Source organism: Biomphalaria glabrata, chromosome 1, assembly GCF_947242115.1.
Source record: "Biomphalaria glabrata chromosome 1, xgBioGlab47.1, whole genome shotgun sequence".
NCBI classification, from domain to species: domain Eukaryota; kingdom Metazoa; phylum Mollusca; class Gastropoda; family Planorbidae; genus Biomphalaria; species Biomphalaria glabrata.
Genome location: NC_074711.1, coordinates 40622226 through 40642499, shown reverse-complemented (window position 1 = coordinate 40642499; position 20274 = coordinate 40622226). Strand labels below are relative to the sequence as shown.

General features: G+C 31.6%; 2 protein-coding genes and 1 long non-coding RNA gene across 7 annotated transcripts in view; 1 reads left to right on the top strand and 2 right to left on the bottom strand.

The window, feature by feature from the left end:
* Positions 1–404: 404 nt before the first annotated feature.
* LOC106051077 (shootin-1-like) lies at positions 405–11884 on the bottom strand. 2 transcript variants are annotated; one of them, XM_056036771.1, is made up of 15 exons: positions 11652–11884; positions 8756–8866; positions 8503–8555; positions 8298–8358; positions 8086–8180; positions 7756–7912; positions 6691–6965; positions 6169–6315; positions 5602–5776; positions 5329–5416; positions 4787–4848; positions 4122–4234; positions 3888–3944; positions 3254–3365; positions 405–1363 (listed from the first exon to the last, which is right to left on the bottom strand). In XM_056036771.1, the coding sequence occupies exons 2-15, from the start codon at positions 8847–8849 to the stop codon at positions 1284–1286; spliced, it is 1569 nt and encodes a 522-aa protein (XP_055892746.1). In that variant the 5' UTR covers positions 8850–8866; positions 11652–11884; the 3' UTR covers positions 405–1283. The 2 variants fall into 2 exon arrangements, with proteins under 2 accessions (XP_055892746.1, XP_055892740.1); XM_056036765.1 differs by having other exon boundaries at positions 11656–11883.
* Positions 11885–11905: 21 nt separating this feature from the next.
* On the top strand, positions 11906–16816 carry LOC129927458 (uncharacterized). Of its 2 annotated transcripts, none has more exons than XR_008779071.1 (2): positions 11906–12118; positions 14834–16816. It is a non-coding gene; the product is annotated as an uncharacterized LOC129927458 (long non-coding RNA). The 2 variants fall into 2 exon arrangements; XR_008779070.1 differs by having other exon boundaries at positions 11906–12364.
* LOC106072119 (golgin subfamily A member 4-like) overlaps positions 15342–20274 on the bottom strand; it is a 26537-nt gene continuing 21604 nt past the window's right edge. For 2 of the 3 annotated variants that reach the window (XM_013232407.2, XM_013232409.2), the window contains exons 24-25: positions 20024–20107; positions 15342–17883 (exon numbers count right to left, since the gene is read on the bottom strand). In XM_013232407.2, coding sequence (XP_013087861.2) covers positions 17863–17883; positions 20024–20107 — 105 coding nt within the window. In that variant the 3' untranslated portion in view covers positions 15342–17862. Of the gene's footprint in view, positions 17884–19812; positions 19841–20023; positions 20108–20274 lie in introns of all 3 variants that reach the window. The other variant, XM_013232408.2, reaches the window with a different exon arrangement.

The window sequence follows — 20274 nt, the reverse complement described above, 5'->3', positions numbered from 1 at the left end:
GTTCCTTCATAAAGAAGATAATTACGCCCTATGCTTACCTATGCGTTAATCTAGTTGTGCACTAGTTGTGCACGTACTCGAAACTGGTCAAAAGTAGTTACCTTTAGCATTACCCTCAACATTAATGGTTTAAACTGGATTTAGTGTTTAAATAAAAAGGTTTACCCCGGGAGGGGGGGGGGGGAAAGCGTAAGCCAAGAAAGAGACTGGATGTGGCCACTAAAGGAAACCTTGGCCTTGCTTCCAATACATTAAAGCCTGACATTTCTAATATTGTCAACCAGTATAATGCTCTAGGTTCACATAAGACAAAATTCATTTTATAGTGAACTCATATTAAATATGAAACTTAATTTTGAAACTAAAACTTATAAGTTTAATAATTTTACAAAGGAACAATCTCCTAACAGACAAAATACAATTTTATTGACTATGAAAGTAATTTTTGCGTAATATGTGTAAGTTATTTTTACTTTTTTTTTTAAATAATAGTTTTAAAATTTACTGTTAGTTACAATGATAACAATGTGAAAATTAATAAAGAAATGCTCTTTTCCACATGTTATTACTACCATTTGTAGGCCTATGTATCCTGGAAGTGGAGTGTAGCCATATAAGGTTAATAATTCAGTCTGCTAGATGAAGAACAAACAATTTTTTCCAGAGGAAAGAGAGAAAATGTAGAAGCATCAATTCAAAAAAAAACCTAAACCAAAAGTCAATTGGATGCCAAACCTGAAACAATTAAATATGATCTTTGGAAAGTATACAAGGCACTTGTTTTGATCAAACAAAAAATGTGAATCTTTCTTAGAAAACTTTTTCTTTGTCCCCATGCATTTCTAGTTGGGATAGTTGCTATCAATGCAGGCCTACTCTGTACCATTGGAAACAAAAAGGAACCATAAATGTTGATAAAAGATTTTTTTAATTATGCACCCCCCCCCCCAAGCTTACTAACAAAAATCAACTAAGCATATATTTCTGTAAAATAATCAACAATGAATTTGGCGGCTAATGTTGAAGAACTAATACATTTTTTTTTAAACTCAAGAGAAATATTTGTATGAAATATTAGTTTGATATCTAATTTAGTTTTTTACACCATAATCCATCGTTAGTTGAGCTGAAAATATAAACCAAACTAAAGAGGAAACTAAGAAAAAGATGATAAAATTTTTTATAATGCCAAATTGGATCTGAAAATATTGTTATCCTGGATATAAGTTGTGATAACATTTTTTATAATGCCACATTGCATTTGAAACTTTCTCATCTGCTGCTCAATCTGCAGAAATATCATCTGGCTCATCTTTGATTGTGGAAAGTTTTCGGGGAAGAGGCTTTGGTTTCACATCTGGACCTGGAATGAATAAGAGATATTTTTTGGGGGAAAAGATTTAAGATACAGCTTTCTATGTTACACCTGCATATATATTTTCCTCTATCACTAAATATATTTAAAATATTTTGACTAAACGTGTTTAGATTATTAATTGACCGCATTGTATTTTGGAATGTATCCTATCTTCTCATATAGACGTTACTTCAAAAAAGAAGATGATTACGTCCTATGCGTAATGCATTTAGTCATGCATATTAACCAATGACCTAAATTCTGCTAAGTCACTGTGGCACATATGATGCAGACAAAGCTAACTTCCACTGCAGGCTATTTTCTTTTTTGTTGTTGTCTCTGTACTGTCATAGGTAAGAGCTTCTTTTTGTTTCGAACAGTGTTCCATGACCTTCGTGAGAGCTCAACACCTGTCTTTTTTCAGGTGCTATCTGGTTTTCTCTAAACAAGATAGGGCTCAATGATCTGTATTTTGCTTTTAGAGGTGGGGGGGGGGGGGGGGCACTGTCATCTTCCTTTAAGTGTGTCAAAAAAGTTGGCATTTGGCATGCCATCATGCCCCATTCAGGACAGGTGTCTGAATCAGCATAGCTGTTGAATGATTAGAGCTTCTATTCTACACAAACTGGTTTCTAACAGAACAGGGTTATTTGTAAGGTAGTCTTACCAGCATATGTCCAATATGAGCAATGGCAAATTTTTTATGAAGGGTTCAAAGAGCCTTAATGAATTCTATAGTGCTGAAAACTACTGCTCTATAGACAATGACTTTTGTTGATAGATGGAGAGACCTATTCCCCCATATTCTCATTTGGAGATTATGAAAAGCACTGTTAGCATTAGGAAGACTGCTGTTTATTTCTCATTGGAGAACAACATTAAGGGGGTGGCCAAGCACTATTTTTGGAGATGAGTTACTAACTGTAAATGTAATAGCTTATTTATAGCAGAAATACATTAATCAATTTCAGTTTTTCCCCACGAGACTATTGAGTCACCACAAAGATCTTGCAACCAGTTCTCAGCATTCAAATCGATGAATGTTTATTAAAAGGATGCAGGCCTTTAAAATCAATAAGTCATTGAGACTAAAAAACAACTGCTCAAATTTGTTATAGACAACATTCACTTTTTTTTTTTACAATGATCTAGCTAAAGTGATCTTAAATTAAAAAATATAGAAAATAAATGATTTCAGAATAAAACTTATAATTTTGTGTAAAAACAAAAGCTCTTTATGCTATCATTGTCACAGTCTCAGTTGACATTGCCTGATTTAAAGTTCACGTCATGTTAAGAGATTAAAAGACACGTGGAATTCCTGATGTAGAAAACAGGAAATAGAATGAATAAAGTTGACTTCGAGTTCAGTCAAGTCAGTCAAGTGGTATCCTTTGGACTGGGCGCTCAAGCAGATATTTTGGTCTGGAATGGACAGTAGCAACTTAGAAAAGTCGAATAGTAATTTCAGTTATTTAATTTCATTTTTGGGCAGTTGATGCCAGTGGTCTTTTTGAGACATGTATTTCTAGTATTATTCTGGATTATTCTGTACAGTGTTACTCGCTGAGATGCGGACGTGATTTGTAATATACTCTAGAGAGGTTAACGTATTGGATATTTTTGATACCGCTGTTATGCGGATAGAATTTTCTTGACTTGTAGCACTAACAAGGAGTGCAGTATTATTATTTTTGTTGTCAAAAAAAACTTTATACTTGTCTGCTGAAACGGACTTAATATATGTGGTAAATATGTTTGTCACGTGTCAAGAGTACTCCAGGAAGCACGAACCCAGCATTCTATGCATTTGCGACACAGTAGTAGTGACCAGTCCCTCATACTATATCAACGACATGTCACTAAACCTTACATTTACAATCATAGACAACTTACCCTGCCTGGCTTGTATTCGTTTAAATGTTCGACCCAGCTCAGAGTCTTCATCAAATGTGGGTTCATCTAAACCAATTAAATCATCTTCACTCCGAGCCTTTTTCATTTTACCCTGATGATAAAAGTTAATTTATAGTTATCCATTGAATGGCATTCATGTCCAAGAAATTAAGAATGGCAAAAATAAATGATGCATTGTAATATTCTTGTCCAGTTATTTAAAACAACAAGAAATTAAAAGGAAAAAATATATAAATTACAATATGAGAGTTTCTCAAATATTTTATACAATGCGAGGAAAGACGAAAAAAACATGTCACTAAGAAAAGTGAAGAATATAAAAAAGTTTAAAAAAATGAAATAGAAATGTTTCTTTTTTTTAAGATATTCTAAGTCTTAAATCTTTATCTTAAATATAAGGAACTTTTACAATGACGATTTTAAAAATTGAAATAAATTTTTTAATTATTTTTTTATTTAACTATTTGACTACTTTCTTTTAAATAAGAATATTTTGATGAAATAAAAACCTTCAATTTTAAAATGTTAGATTAACACATTATGGTTCCTTTTGTCTGATGTGTCTTAGAGAAACTATTTTAAAAAAATAAATAAGTACATTCAAAATTCGTACCAGAATGCTTTGAAGTTCGCTCATGGCACTTGTTTCCTCTTCTTCTGGACAAGATTGCTAAAAAACAACAAACAAAACAGTATTTCAGTATTAAATTTCAGACTGTATTTTGTATTTCAAACTTCACGTAGCTTAATTTTTTACCATTGCCTCAATATGCTTCATTATTCTTCAAAGCGTCAAACAGTCCTTAAAACATTGTTTTTGAAAGCCCACCAGTAGAATGATACTTACAGTTCTCTTCTTAAGGACTGGTCTAAGACTTATGTTTCCTGACTGGATACGTTTCATCATCTCATCCACAGCTTTGGAGTAGTCCACATTCACAGCTGCACCACCTAATTGTACTGCAGGAACACAATTCAAAACAATCAAGGAACATATCAAAGATTTAAAAAAACAAACAAACAGTAAAAATAAAACTAGTATAGATAATGATATACTATTTACAGTAATTATCAAATATTGATGTAGTAATTATAATTAATTCCATAAAAGCTAGTATATTGTAATGACCATGTTCTGTAGTGACTGTATGGTTGCGCACCAGCGCACGAGGATGGACTAAATGAACGGGGAGAGAGGAAGAGGAAGTGCGAGAAGATTGAGATTGGAACTTCTTGTTTTTGGTGATCTATGTTGATTAAACTTTGTATTATCTTTGTTCCCATACCTCGTTGAGTTGCCTCCTTTAAATGTTGTAACAATATTTTAGTACAAGATTTAAATAAATGTAGTTTAAAATAAAACTTTATGAAACACATAAAAAACTATTAACAAAATTGACACACTAAAAATACAAAATTAATTATAATGATTTTTATTTGTGTTGAGGCTGGAATACAATATAATGAATTAATCAATAGCTTCATATTACATCCTAGGCATTTAAGACTTACATCGTTTTTGGGCTATTTCTCTTTGTTTTTTACGTCCACCACCAGTAATTCTGGACAAGAAACTGAAACAGGATAAATTAACATAGTGAGCTCACAAAACAGGATGGATCAGTGAGCTTATGAAACAGTAGCAATTAGCATAGTGAGGTCATGGCACAGGATGAATTAACTTAGTAAGCTAGTGAAGCAGGATGAATCAACATAGTTTGTGTAAATTAACTTAACATAAAAAGCTATGTTGTGATTATGCTATTTATCTTGCCATCTTTTTTAAGAATCCACCTTAAGCAGTGAAGGTGGAAGATATTTAGCTTTATTTTTTCCTGCCATGAGTAGGAGGATCATGTTTCAATTTCATATAAAAGGGCATTGATATTTGTAGTGAGCAAGGTATTGTCCCACACTCTTTTCTACAGCCGTGACATGATGTCTTTATTCAGCCGAACGTTTTGAACTAGTATTTTGGTTAGTAGTTGTGATTATGCCATAGACAAGAACAAAAGTCAAAGGTTATGTAAACATCAAGATAAATTATTCTGTACCTGCCAGGTTTACTCATCTGTGGAGGTGGAGGTGGTGGTGGAGGAGGGGGAGCAACAGCACGTTCATATTTGCTTTCCAGCTCTTCATCTACAACAAAAATTGTAGTTTCAGTTAAACATAAGATTTAAAAAAAAAAGGAAAAGATTCTAGGTACTGGAAAGTACTGTTTAAGGTTTAAAAAACAACAACACACAAGTAAATTAATAATGAAACATTTTTCCCTATCTATATTATTGAAAAATATATTGAGTGGAGGAAAAAAAACAACAAACATTTCTTCATCAGTAATGAATACTGTGCTCTCAGCTGCTCAGAATTTTTTTCTGACTCTGAAAGCCTCTGTAGTAGAGCATCTCTTTCTTGAGCAAGTGAAGAATTTTCATTTTCTAACATTTGAGCCGCAGAAGAATTATTTTCAGCAGCAAGTTGTTCTTCTAGAATTTGTATCTGTTTATGAAAAGAGACCAATAAATGATAATGATTAATGTAAAAAGTGGGAACTTTTCTATTATTGTAAATTAATTGAAACAATCACATGTAATGTGCATGACAGTGACATAGTGGCTATAATTATAATCCCCCTCACAACTGTATTGCACCAACTCATAGTACAGCTTGCAGCCTTTTAATAATTTAGAACAAGTTCACCCCAAAATTTGATAAAATTAATGTGCCAATAACAAAAACATTAACTGCACTTGATATAACCCAATGAAAAGATTTTTTGTAACATAAGGCTTAATCAACTGGAGCTCTCTTAAAACTTCATTATCTATGAAAACAATAAATTGAAACTGCATTAATTTATTAAATCAGACAGTGAGCAATAAAATCCAAACCTTGTACTCCAAGTCTTTTTTAGTTGTTTCCAATTTGGTTGTCAAGTCTTCATTTTGGATAAGTGCTTCCATTAGTTTTTTATCTGCCCCAATGTCTTTCATCAACATAGCACTTTGACGCCTAGCAGCTTCTCTTTCGGCATAAAGCTGTACAATTAATTTAAAGAGAATTACAATAAAAAAATATATATAATAGAGTTATGAAAAATTAAAAACTACAATTTTTATTACAATAACTGAACAATTTGTGACTTTTGTGGTAGGTGACACACCCCATAGAAAATGGCCAATTAAAGAAGTTAAGCTTGGCACAAAGTGAATAAAGAAAGTAATAGTTTCTCCTGGACATGATTGCAGAGTAGAAAAATATTTGTCTGCTACACAAAAAAGCAACGAATTTGAATCCCTATTGAAAGCAATAATTTCAGGACATCCCTAAAAGGAGCCAATTGATTAAGAAGACAGGAGGATACAAAAATTAACAATTAATTTAAAAGATAAAAATGAGTTTTGACAACCTACATTATGAGCAATTTTTTCCACAGCTGTTCGATCAGTAATCTCATTTTCAAATTGTTTCCTTAATTCTTGATACTCTAAGAAAGCTTTTTCCGATGTCTTGGCCAGAAGTCCTAATGTCTCTTCTTGAGAAGTGTTAGCTTTCTTCAGCTGTGAAACTTTGGCTTTTAAGCTTTCCACTTTTTCTTTTAACTTCTGGTTAAAACCTTTTTCTAGTTCATAATCCTCTTTCAAGGTCTTTAGTTCTGCACCCAGAGAGCTGCTTTGCTCTTCTAGTTCTTCAAGAATAAACAAAATTGTATTTCATTAACTAACAATAATGTGACATGACTGCAAAAAGGGTAGAACATTCTACTTTGGTAGAAACTTTGTTCAGGTCTAAAATTGTCATTAAGCCAGTAAATGCTTATACATGACATGAGATAGAGACAATAAGAGGGCAACCTACATTGCATATTGAAACAATCTTTACATCATTAACAAGAAAAAACAAAAAATTCTTTAAAAATTTATTGGATCCCCCATGTGATTACATTTGTAATAGATCTAGATCTGTGCGATTAGAAATATTTTTACCAAGAATTTTTGTTTAGTGCAATTTCACGCTTTTTGCTTCAATGATCCTATCCCTTGTCTGGACCACTTGGGAAAGGGGAAAGAAGGGAGTATCTGTGTGAATGTTACAATGATCGCTTTTTAAATACATAAAAAAGTGTTCACTCAGGACTCAAGCCTCCTAAAGGGGACTAATTCAACTTATATCACCACATTTGGTTATTTTTAAAAATTAGTTCTTGTTTAGTCAGATACAAGAAATACATGTGCAAAATTTCAACTTGATCCGAGATTGGGTGTGGGAAAAATAACACGTACAAACTTTTTACCAGACAGTGAGTTGAGAAATAAGCTTTTATAAAAATAAAAAAATGTAGGAGTGTGGAGGGATAATATTATCAAAAGAATACACTATATGGTGCTTACATATTGATACTTATATTAAAAAAAACAACAAACAAATATATAAGACTTAATATGAACAAAATTTAAAAGCGTAATTAAGTCACTAACCTTCAACTTGTTGATTCAACTTTTTTATATACTCATTTTCCTCTTCATTGTCTTTATCATTCTCATCATCTATGTTAATGTCCACAATATTGACATTGGTCAGTTTGTCCAGCAGCATCTGGCTCTGACGTTTGAGAATTTTGTTTTTGTTGTTAACCTGGAAAAAAAAAACACATTAAAAAAGGAACAAAATAATAGAAAAAGTAATTATTAAAAAAAAAAAAAACGGATGTCTAACAAAAAAAAAAATTAAACTTTATTTTAAGCATATCTAAAGTTTTAATCCAACTTTTGAAATTAACTGTCTTCCTAAGTGAAAATACAAGTTACTTTAGATGCAAAGTTCTCAGCTTCATATTGACATCTCACAGCAATCTCATACTTCTCTTTCAAAGCTTCATATTCTTGTGTCACAGGACCCAACACTGGGATTAGCAAGAACAAAACATCATTAATAAAAAAAACATTTTTGTAATTGGCCCAATAAGCAATACTAAAACACTTAAAGCAAGGACTAAAATGAAAAACAAGCAAACAAAAACCTTCTTTTGCTTTTTTAATTTGATCTCCCTTTTCCTTCAATCTCTGTAGCAAAATACTGTACTGAAAAAAAATAAAAAAATCTTAAAACATAATTAAAAAAAAAATTTAATATCTCTTCACATTTAATTTCTCTTAGTTTAAAATGCACTTCAAAATGTTAAAGTAGTTTGTAACAAAGTTACTCTAATATTACATTATATTTACCTGATCCTGATTTTTCTTGTAGTTTACTAAAAGTTCCTCATGCTTTTCTACCACTAGAGACAAAAAAATTTATAATACAGAAACAAGTTGTTATTTTTAATGCATCTTTTAAAATAAATTAGCAGCACATTTATTTTTGTTTACCTCAAGCAATACAGTTTAACATGCTTCTAGTTGCATTATGACTAACGACAACTTTGATATATATCAAATGGACTCTGTCTTGATGAATGCAAATAATGTTATATATTACCTTTCAAACAATGATTGGATAATGTCTTGATAACCTTCTCCAACTCTTTGCATTTGTTCTTCCAAAAATCAATGCTGTCTAAATTATCCGTCATTTTGAACTCTTATGCACCTGGAAAATACAGCAAATGCATGGTAAACAATAGTACAAAACCCTCTATTCCAATACGACTCTTGAGACAGCTTTGCAGTAGTTTAAGTAGTTTTACAGACTCCCAATTCACTCTGCAAGTACTTAACAGCAGCAACTTATCCAGCCCAAGATAGTTCACAACACTAATCATGATAATCCATCAGATGATGTCAAAATTAAATATCAGTATCACATTACAGTGGATCCCTACACACATTGGCATCATGGGAAATGAAAAGGCTGATAAACTATCAAAGGCAGGATCCTCTATGGAACAACCACATTCAGACCTGTTAATTACCTCACCCTAAGATCAATATTAGTCAACAACCCCTAAGAGGAGTGGCTCAACCAATGAGCATCAGGAAACACAGGCTGAGCTATTTACGAAGAAACAAAATGAACAGTATTAAATTCCTATCCTACAAAGTGCAATCTACAATTTTTTAACTAGAAACAGGAAACACACCTCTGTTAAATTACTATCGGAACAAAATAAATCGCACAAACCTAACCCTTTGTAGATACTGTGCCCACCCTTATGAAACTGTAAACCATATCCCCTTAGGCAGACCCTACTACCGCTAAAACCAACATAACCAACACAATGTACAGCAGTGATGAACAATGAAGAGAACAGCACACACTACTATTTTTCCTTGGCACAGTCTGCAAAAGAGCTACTACCCTGTGCATGAGGTAATGATCAAAGGCCAAGGTGTGGTGGAAGTACCAGTAGTGGAAATCTTTTGAAAGATGTGAATGATTAGAATAATTATGACCACGCCACTGATAACTTATCATCAAAGGCCAAGGTATGGTGGAAGTAGTGGAAATGATTTAAGAGATGAGAACGATTAGAATACTTATGATCATGCTGCTGATAACTCCTGACGACCATGGGTGCATCATTTTTAGCCTCGAAAAAAAGGTTTTATTTTTTTCTAATAAAGGCTGACTTTTCCCATCCTCAGAATATCGTGTCACCTACATAAGTTTTGTAAAATTCCTTTTAAACATTAAAGTTGTAATTTGTGTTAAAGGACTTTATCATATATAACGGTATTTCATATTTCTATCAATATTTCATTTCTTCATGTATTTATATGTAAGTATGTATTTTCTTTATTGATATTCACTTGAGATATCAACACTGGTATTTGTGTGGACATAAATACCTGTTTATACTATATTTACATCATGATGGAGTTTTCTAAGGCCTTAATATTGATTAATTGCTTATTGGAAATAATCTTGCATGCATATATAGGGAGTGACTCTCTCTCTGACATTAGGCGTCGATCTGATCTAATTTTTCTCACTCCACAGCATCCTTTTTAGGTTTTACGAGTGATCAACAGTTCTCTATTTCAAATAGCCAACATTGCCAGTTTACACGAACTGTTAGAGAATTGCCTCTGGATTTCACATTATGTAGTAAAGGCAGATCTATCCTAGTTTATGAAAGATGTGAATTCTGGCTCAAGAAGAAGGCAATTAACCCTTAATGTGCTGAGCTTTTTTATAATGAATGCATACAAAATGGAATTACAATTCTAATGTTTAGAGGCCAGAATACCACACGCGTCTAAAGGGTTAAATGGAAACATGAACTGGAGATGTAAGAAATATCCAACGCACAAATGCCCGGCCCGGTAACATTAGTTACCGGTACTGCCCATTACCGATGTAACATAAATGATAAAGCCATTGCAAAGTCTTTTTTTTTACATTCATCTACGCCTTTCCAAAACATTGGTGAAAGTTCTTTTTTTGTTGATATCTTTGAATATTTTAAAAATATTTTATTTATTTATTTGTTTACATTTTTTTCACCAAACTTAACGTATAGGCCTACCTAATGGACATTTTTTCTATAAAGTAAACAATGAATAAAGAATTAAAAAAAAAAAAATTAACATGGAAACTAGGATTAAATTTAAAAAAAAAAAATAATGGCTATAATTTTAATGTCGTGGAACCGTATCTAAGAAGCAAATCAGATACGAACAGCATAGTACACAATTACTTGGTACCAAAAAGCCTACTATTCCTGATCATAACATTGGCCTAGGTCTAGTAATTTTAAGATTAAATGTGTAAAGTCATATGAATTCTAGTCTTGATTCTATATATATCAAGATTCTATCTCTAGTCTAGATTCTAGATCTCGATTAGTTCTAGACTCTAGATCTAGTCATTTTAGTTATAGCTCTAGATTGGTTTCACCACAATTCATTCATTGACATTTCGTTCACCAACAAATCTTTTTAAAAAATTAAACACGCAACGAGATTATATAATATTAACAATATGTTACTATCCAGTGAACGATTTGTCTGTGAACAAATTCTCAGTGAATGATTTGCAGTGTGAATGAATGATTTGTCGTGAACCAACTGTCGGTGAACAAGTTGTCTGTGAGCGATATGTCGGGTGAACAAATAGTAGCGTGAACAAATTGTCGGGTGAACGAAATGTCATGAAAGATTTGTCAGTGAACCAAATGTCAGTGAACGAATTGTTGTGTCCCCAGATTCATCATTCTAGATCTAGACTATACTGACTATAGGATACTCATTACTCAGTTACATAGTTATAGTCTTAGTGTTATACTCAATACTGTAATTTATAATTATAATATTATTAATTATTATCTTATCTTATTAACTAGATCTAGGCTAGATGATAGATCTAAATCTATATTCTATTTAATCTATTTTTATTTATTTAATTTATCTATTATCATTATTATGACTTAAACTTACAGATTTTTTAAGATTAATGTGACTATGTCAATGTCTAGATCTAGTCTAAACTAAATCAGTAATCTAAGTGTCCAAGCAAAGCAAGGAATTTCGTTTTGATCTCCAATCTAGATCTAGTCTAGGTTTGCTGGGGACCAAACACCGTTTCACAGAAACGCACGACACGGTAATCTAAGTGTAGCTATTTGGGATTTAGAAAATAATAATCCCGGAAGTAAATTGAAACTCAGCTGATAAAACATCCTCCTTCCAAATCTATAAATAGAAACGCGCATATATTTATGTGTGAGTGTATGTATGGTGTGCCAGTACGTCCGTCTGTCAATCACGCTGAAACGATTTCTTGTAAATTGATAGATCTATTATAGTTTGTCATTTCTGACAACCACACATGAAGGATTCTTGTTATTTTTTCCTCAACAATGAGAGCTTACTAGATCTATACTACTAGAATCGATAAGAGGTCACAAGTGATGTCTTAATAATTTAATGTCTAGAACTTTCCTTCACATTATTAAGCAAAATTAAGCTTTGTTCAGTCCGAGCATTCTATTTGTGTATGTAGGCCTACTGCAATGAAGGCCAGAGGAGAGCTTTACTTTATGAGTATAGTCACCGAGGCTCAATGAATTTATTAATATTAAAAATAATAAGAGCGAAATAATAAATAAAGCAATGAGCCTAACATGTTTTCTTCATCTAGATACCGGTATTGCATTTGTCTCGTAACAAAATTCATGTGTGGCTTTGTTCTAAGAACACATAACTTTCAGATAAATCAGCAATGCTAGTTACAAATTGTTGAGTTAAAATGTTTTTATAATTCTATATTATAAAAAATGTTCAAAAGCAAATTCTATTTTATTTATCTTTTATAGTATCTTTATATTATTTATTTTAGGCTAAATTTCTCATCTGTAAGCCGATTTCTTAAGAGTCTATTCCTAATAAATTTAAAGTTCATGCTTGAAAATGATTGTTCACATACAAACTTCTAGTGCAGCAGAAGATCGGCCTATTTAGGCCTACTTATATTTTATTATTTGAATTGGAGATTACGTTACGATTACGATAGTGTTTATAATCTTAATCGCCAATTTCAGTAAGTAGATCTATTTCTGCTGTATTAGAGGTCTGTTACATCCATAATGAATATCCATCCATCCCAGTGGCGCTACAGCCCATGGAGGGCTCTGGCCTGCTTTAACACATCCTTCCATTCAGATCTCTCCTGGGCCTTTCGTCTCCACGCCCTAACCCCAAGCTGCTTCAGATCTGCTTCCACGTCATCTATCCATCGCATTCGGGGTCTGCCTTTGAGTCGCCTGCCTTTTGGTTTTTGCCTGTATACGATTTTCGCCCCTCTGTTGTCTGACATTCTTTCAAGGTGACCTGCCCAACGTAGTTTCAGTAAGTTGGGCTAGCGCACCTGCTCTATAAAGGCTTAGCACGTTCCATGTCGCAAAACAAAAATCATGTCCTTTTCCAGGCCTAGGTCGTTTTCCGTTGAGATCTGTCCGGGTTTTCTTGTGTGTAGTAGCTTTCGTAACAGTATTTTTTATATGACAGAGTTGTTAGCCCTGTGCATAACCATCTGGGGGGCTGCCCCTTTCAGCTCTCTGGATAGCTGCCTTTATTTTCGGGTAAGGTGCCCTAGCCTTTGTGGATCCCTCCACTTCCTGCAAGGCAGCAGGTTTGATTTTGGTCCACCCCGGGTATTTTATTTCCCCGGTACCCACCATATCTGGAGGGCATTCCCCTATCCGCCACCTGGGGAGGCGCTCGATGGGAGATCAAAAACTCCACACGAGCATCCATAATGAAGCGATAATTATAAAAACATTTTATGTAGGCCTATGTTATGCCAATTTTAATTTTTATTTAAAAATTATTTTTTTATGAAAAAAAAAAAGCAAAATTTTGTTTATTATAAAGTCAATAGAGTTCTCTATTTGATTACGAAAATACCGGTAATGTACCAAAAGGTTATTCTTCAAAGGCAGATAACTGTTGGCAAAATTAGTTATCTATTTTTAATTTATATGAATATTACTAGACTTACAATTCCGACCACAGCTATAATGCCCAGGCATTCATCTCATTTCCATGAGATGATCCATATAATAGTCGCTTCGCGACTGAAGGAGACCATAGAGACATAGACAATTTTAAAGATCAACCACAAAAAAAAAAACAACATTAGGTTTTATTTTACGAATACTGTTTTACATCATATATTATGTTTAAATTCATATAAATTCCAACATTTGAAGAAATAATTGTAAAATAGTACAATAGTGCAGAAAAAATTAGATTTATTCTTCGAAAATAAAAATGTATTAATTCAAACTGTGTTTATATATTCACTCGATTTGATAGAAAAACATCGGCCGTGTGGCATTTACGTTATTGATTGTTAGCTTTAAAAGCCAATTTGTACTGGGTTCAGATTCTCAGCGTGAGCATGGTAGGCCTACTTTTTTCTTTTCTATTTAAATTAATTTTTTTAAATGAATTATACGATATAAAGTAAAAAAATAAAAATGATGACTTTGTCTGAATAGGCCTATATATATTAGATTCGTAGCAAAAAAACATGCGTTAGAGCCATCAATAGTTTTACAATTGTTTATCTAGCCTTTTTGTTGTTTCTGTATCTTGAAGGATGATCTTGTCAATAAGTCTTAAGTGCACGTGACCAACCCATTACCATTTACCACTATCAATTTCATACTTTATTTTTTTTATTATTTTGTCTATTAAACTGTCGTGTTTTTTAGTAGGCCTACTTGTTATCATTGCTTCTTGTTAACAGCGCTATGAAAATTACATCTTTTATCGCTTATTATATCTTTTAAATATTTAGCAGTGGCGTCACTACGGGGTACTGAGGATAGGTCCACACTGGATGACCCCATTTAGGGTGACAGCCGATTGGGAAAAATTATATCTTGGCACAAGCAGTCACGTTAAAAAATAAAATCTCTAGATATACATCTAAATTTGCTTAGGCTAATCTAGATTTATATATTTTATTTTAGGCCTTTTATTTATACAATTGTCTTAATAAGACATATGTCGGCTATATGCACCTCACCATCTCTTGCATAATAGAATTGGCTACTGCTATCTCATTCTTTATTAATTTGGGCGACCTTTTTTTTTTTTTTTTAACTAGGATGAATAGTGCACTCAAGATTCCAAGAAAATATTTTATCGGAACGTCTCACTCCGTTATACTCTAACGTTGGAATGGGCCCTTCCTAATACGGTGGTAGACGCTCAGAACGCAGGAAAACACTTGGCGGAGTTAAAGGCGCTTCGTCAGACTACCTTGCTGGATGGAGAGGGAACATGGTGCCTCTCTAATAATATCTCTAGGAAGAACTTTTTCAGACATAAAAATAAAATTACATACAAAGCACTATACATATGGATATATATTCGCAATGTAATATAAATATATCTCTGTTCCGTGTGGTATTATTGTTTCAGTTGGCCTAACAATGAACTCTTCTTTATGTATGAAAGAGATAATAGTAGTTTTTAGCTTCTGATATTGATGCTGAAAATAGTGAAACCTGTCTTTTTACCTGCTTGAGTGGACCACTTACAAATTCTCAGTAACCTTGTTTTTTTTTTAAATATTCACTAAAAGTATTCTAAAGTATAACAACTAAATAAAATTCAATATTTGTACATTTTATTGTAATATATTTCTTAATTTTTTGGACGTTAAAAAATACAGTAACATAATGACAATATAAACTCAAGACACTTCTTTTATTTCAACGTAGGGATAGAGACATCATTTATTTGATTCACAATGCATATATATTGGGAGTGGGGCCAAAGCATTTAAAACGCACATTTACGAAAAAAACAATATCAGCAGAATGAAACACAAATCATAATTGTCAACATTGGCACTTATTTTTTTTTTGTACACATTTTGCGTGAGCAGGTTTGACTTTATCTCTACAACAGAATACACAAGCTAGAGGGAAACAAAACAACAGATATCCAAAGTTGTATACAATATGTAGCAATGCAAAATCAGTTTGGTCCTAGACAAATGCAGTTATATAAAGATTATTTTGGTGTTTAAATGGGTGAACTGTTCACAGAAATATAAGAATCATATTTCTGCTAGTAATTAAATTCTTGCACTAAATATTATGTAATGCTTTTTCATCTGTTCTATATAATCTACCATTATGCGTCTTAATACTGGAAATGAGTATGTACAAAAGAAGTGGTTAAGAAACTCTATGAATATAACTAGTTATAAATAAAGAATACTCAGGTATGTACAGGTATGACAGTCCTTATTAGTTGCATAATAAACAAAGAATTCAAGTTTCCGATCAATAAAAGCACCAAAGTGAAAAATAAATAATGTTGATTGCAGTGGACTGAATTAAATGATTAAAAATTCCTTGTGACCACTGAGTCCTCAAGTCATACCTTGATGGTCACAAAAATAGTCATGCAAGGATGAATTAAGAAATGGCATTTTAATGGTATGGTAAACAAAACAACAACAAAAATGCAGTGGCCTGAGGTCATGTCAAGTCAGGTAGTTATTTTTTCTCTCTGTAAATGTTCATCCTAAACAGTTGTAACAGTAAAATGAAGTTAACATTATTAAATTCTAAGCAGAACCTCCATCAGGATAGAGGGGGTGACAGTAGGCAGGGTTTGAACTTAGGACTATCAAAATAACAGCAAAATATGCATATATACAATCATCTCATTTACATTAACAGCACCATACTAGCACTGGTAAGAATTCAGAAAAATTATCCAAGTTTTCAAATTCTGCATTCAATGTAATAATCATGATTCATGGAGTTTTCAAGTTCTGATTTGATGTAGTATTCTGATTTGATGTAGTATTCATGTAATGTAATGCACTATGACTTTTTACGCTGTTTCAGGTTGAGACTTTTGGAAGAAAAGATTAAGCTCTATCTGCTTGTCTCTTGCTTTCAGAGCACTGGAAGTTGAGTAGGGATGTCCACTTGCTTCTAGAGATAACTTTTCAAATAAAATAATCCATTTCAAATATACTAGCACAGATAGTTATCAGTCAATCATTGGAACACTTGAAATATTAAAAAAAAAAAAAAAAAAGAAGCCAACATAAAACTAAACAAAAGCACACAAAGTCCAACAAAGTAAAACGTTAAAAAAACAAACACTCCCAACATATTTTCAATAGGAAGTTACTGAAAAGTCTCTAAATATATAGGCCAAGAATAACCTATACGAAGAAATTAACATAGTAATTATTTGAAAAGACCACGGTATTATTAAAATAAAGTGACTAACACAGTATCTTTTTTAAATAAAGTGACTAACACAGTATCTTCTAGATGTGAGACTGATGCAATAGATACACAATACACTTTCTATGAACAGTAATTGATGTCTTTATTGAAATAATGTTACAAAATATTTTTATCACAAAATGACTTTATTTATAAATGAAACTTTGTACAGAAATTTATCAAACTATACAAAAATATCACAATATGATAATTATGAAATGGCAAGGTATAAAGTTTGAAATACCAAATTTGTTTAGTGTAAATAAAATATAAAGCTATATTATTTTACTGCCAGCATAAATATTTTCATGTCACATCTAAAGCACAAACCGTAGATGTTCTTGTAAGTTAATTGTACAACTAAAAAAATGCTATCAAAGAAACTAAAATGTAAAAGATACCTTGTACTGAACTAATATTTACAATTAAAATAGGTATTGATTAGCTAGTAAAAAAAATATACTTTCTGATGATTTAAAAAAAAAAAGTTTTTTTAAAGAAGAACAAAAAGAAAAGTATTATAGAAAAAATGTCTTATTAGCCTTTTTGGAGCAGGAATTTCCTGTTTAGTGAACTTTTCAAATTCTAGTCAGTGTAACCCAAAAGTGGAAACCATTTTTAATTACTAAGGTTATGCTATGCAAATCAGAAGTTGGTGCTGTATACTATAAGAAAACAAAACAAAAAAAGCAAATAAAAAAAATTTGTATAAGTAATAAATAATTTAATAATCACAAATTATTTTAAATTAAAAGCATTAAAATCCTGTAATTTGAAGTTTCTTGAAATGCTCAATGCTTCTCAAACTGTCATGTAGGTTTGTTGGGTTCACTGAAGGAATGTTTCTAACTGGATGCAGAACAAAATCCATGCATCATGAGGTGGGGAGCCATCTCTAAATAAGGGAAAAAAATATTATTAGTCGCATATTTTAAATGACGTTTATAACAAAAAATGTAATCTGAATTTTCTAATCAATGAAGTAAAGTAAAACTCCAGAGGAGTGAAAATCTTGAACAAAACTTTTACATTCTGATAGAAATATAAAGAACTAAAATAGTTATGCAAAAATGTTGATTGCACACCAAGAAAGATAATTATATCATGAAAACTAAATATGCTAAATGTGTGAATTATTTCAATGGAATACTCAAGAGAACATCTACAATCATGTATTTAGCCATATTTGTAAAATGTATAATGCTTAGGTCTTAAAAGTATTTTATGGTTTTTAGTAAATATGTTCCTAAAAATAATAAATTTGGATACTTAGGCTAGTTCTTAAAATTCTTTATGAAAACTAACAGCACCAAAATTAAATATTAGAACTTATATAATTAAAGTAAAAAACTACATCAGCAGTCCTATAATGTCAGTCTATCAAAAAATCTGCCTTCTAATAATTCTACACTGCAATGGACTATCATCACAAACAGATTTTCCGCTGTAAATTTCTCTTTAAAAATTTAGATTTTCACTGACATGATAGCTTGTTAACAAATTGTGTATAAATGTAAAGCTATAATTTAGCATCAATGAGTTGATCTCCAAAATACATATTTCTAAATATATACTTGTCCAAACTGTTGAATAAAAAACCTGCCCAGGTTAGTTACACATAGAACACAAGACAAAGTCTTGACATTTAACTAACATTTGCTATCATTAAAACATTCATAAGTATACACACGTTAACACAAATAATAATGAAAAAGGTGGAACACATTCCTTTAGAGTGTGACATTCTATTCCATTGAGTAATCCAATCAAAATATAATGATACTAACATTAACAAAAAATACAACTTTCTAGATCAAAATAGCTCCTTTAAGAGTAGACATTAAATTTGACATTATCATTAAATAATTATTTGTGGAAAAAGATTTGATCTTGTCTGTTACTGATTTCTCTAGGTAATTGAATTACCAAGCAGGGAAAAAAAATGCCTGGGGTAAAAATGCTAATAATAATCTGTATTATCCTGAAGGAAATTAATTTCATTATAAAGTATTTTACAGATAAAATTATAGACAATGAAAAATGTTGGATAAAATATTGTCTACATTTAATTTTCAATCTCATCTGAAGATTGATCCTTAACTTTATTAATAGCTTAGTTTAATGATAAATATATTATTGGAAAAAAACAAAAACAAGCAATGTCTGTTTATTTGAAGTATTAATTTTTTCCCCATTATATCCCCAACATTTTACTTTTTAAAACAGTCAAACCTCAGTTTATTGATCTTTATGATTCGAGTGGATTATTTCAATATATTCATAATTTCAAACAACTGATCTTTCAATAAAACTTTACGATGCTCTTTTAAAAAAAATTCTTGAAAGAATCCAGTTCAACGTCAAGAGGATTGACTGTAGTGATATGAAAAAGTTACTACCTTATTAGCTACCATCCAGTTTTTGAGTGACAGGGTAAAGAACAAACAAAAAATCCTTTAGCTACACAAGACTATCGAAAAACAAAGCCAGTTCTTAAACAGTATAAAAAAGTAAGCATTGAAACATTTGCTAAGCCAGTGTTTCTCAACCTTTTTTCCTGAAATTCCCATAGAGTAGATTTTTTTAAAAGTAGTACCTTCTTCCTTTTATCTCTAAAATTAAGCAACTTTTTTTTTTTGTTCTTTCTTAGATGTGTCATTTACCATTACCATTTTATTTTTAATACAACAAATCCTGACTGGATAAGTCCCCAGGTTGAGAAACCTTTATCTTTCTAGGGCAAGAGTCTAGTAGTACCATGCTCACAATACAACATTGAAAAAGAAATATATACACCAAAAAGATAGGAATAAACAATCAATACCAAGTGATGTGGTAGACAGGAATCAAATCTGTAGGAAAGTTACCAAAAATATCAATTCCATCAACCCAAGAAAACAAAAGCACATAGAAATGAAACATCATGCTTCAACACAGCTTATAAACAAAAACATTCTAGTAATAATTACAAGTTTTAAAACTTAACTTCTATTTCAAAGCATTCTAAAACAGAAACTAAGAAACAAAATACTTACTAATTTACTTTCTGTTTTTGATAAAACATTTCTAGTCTGTTCCTCAGAAAATCTGACCACAGTCGCAATTACTTTCGTTAATGTCTGAAAACAAAGGAGATATAAAAGCTATTTAAAAAGAATGATTTAAATTAAAATACAAGTTTAAAAATATGCTTTTAAACAGCAGAGGAGTGAAAGTAGTTTGATAAACTAAAAAGAAAGTTTAATAAACTAACAAGGAAAGTTTGATGAACTAGCAAGGAAAGTTT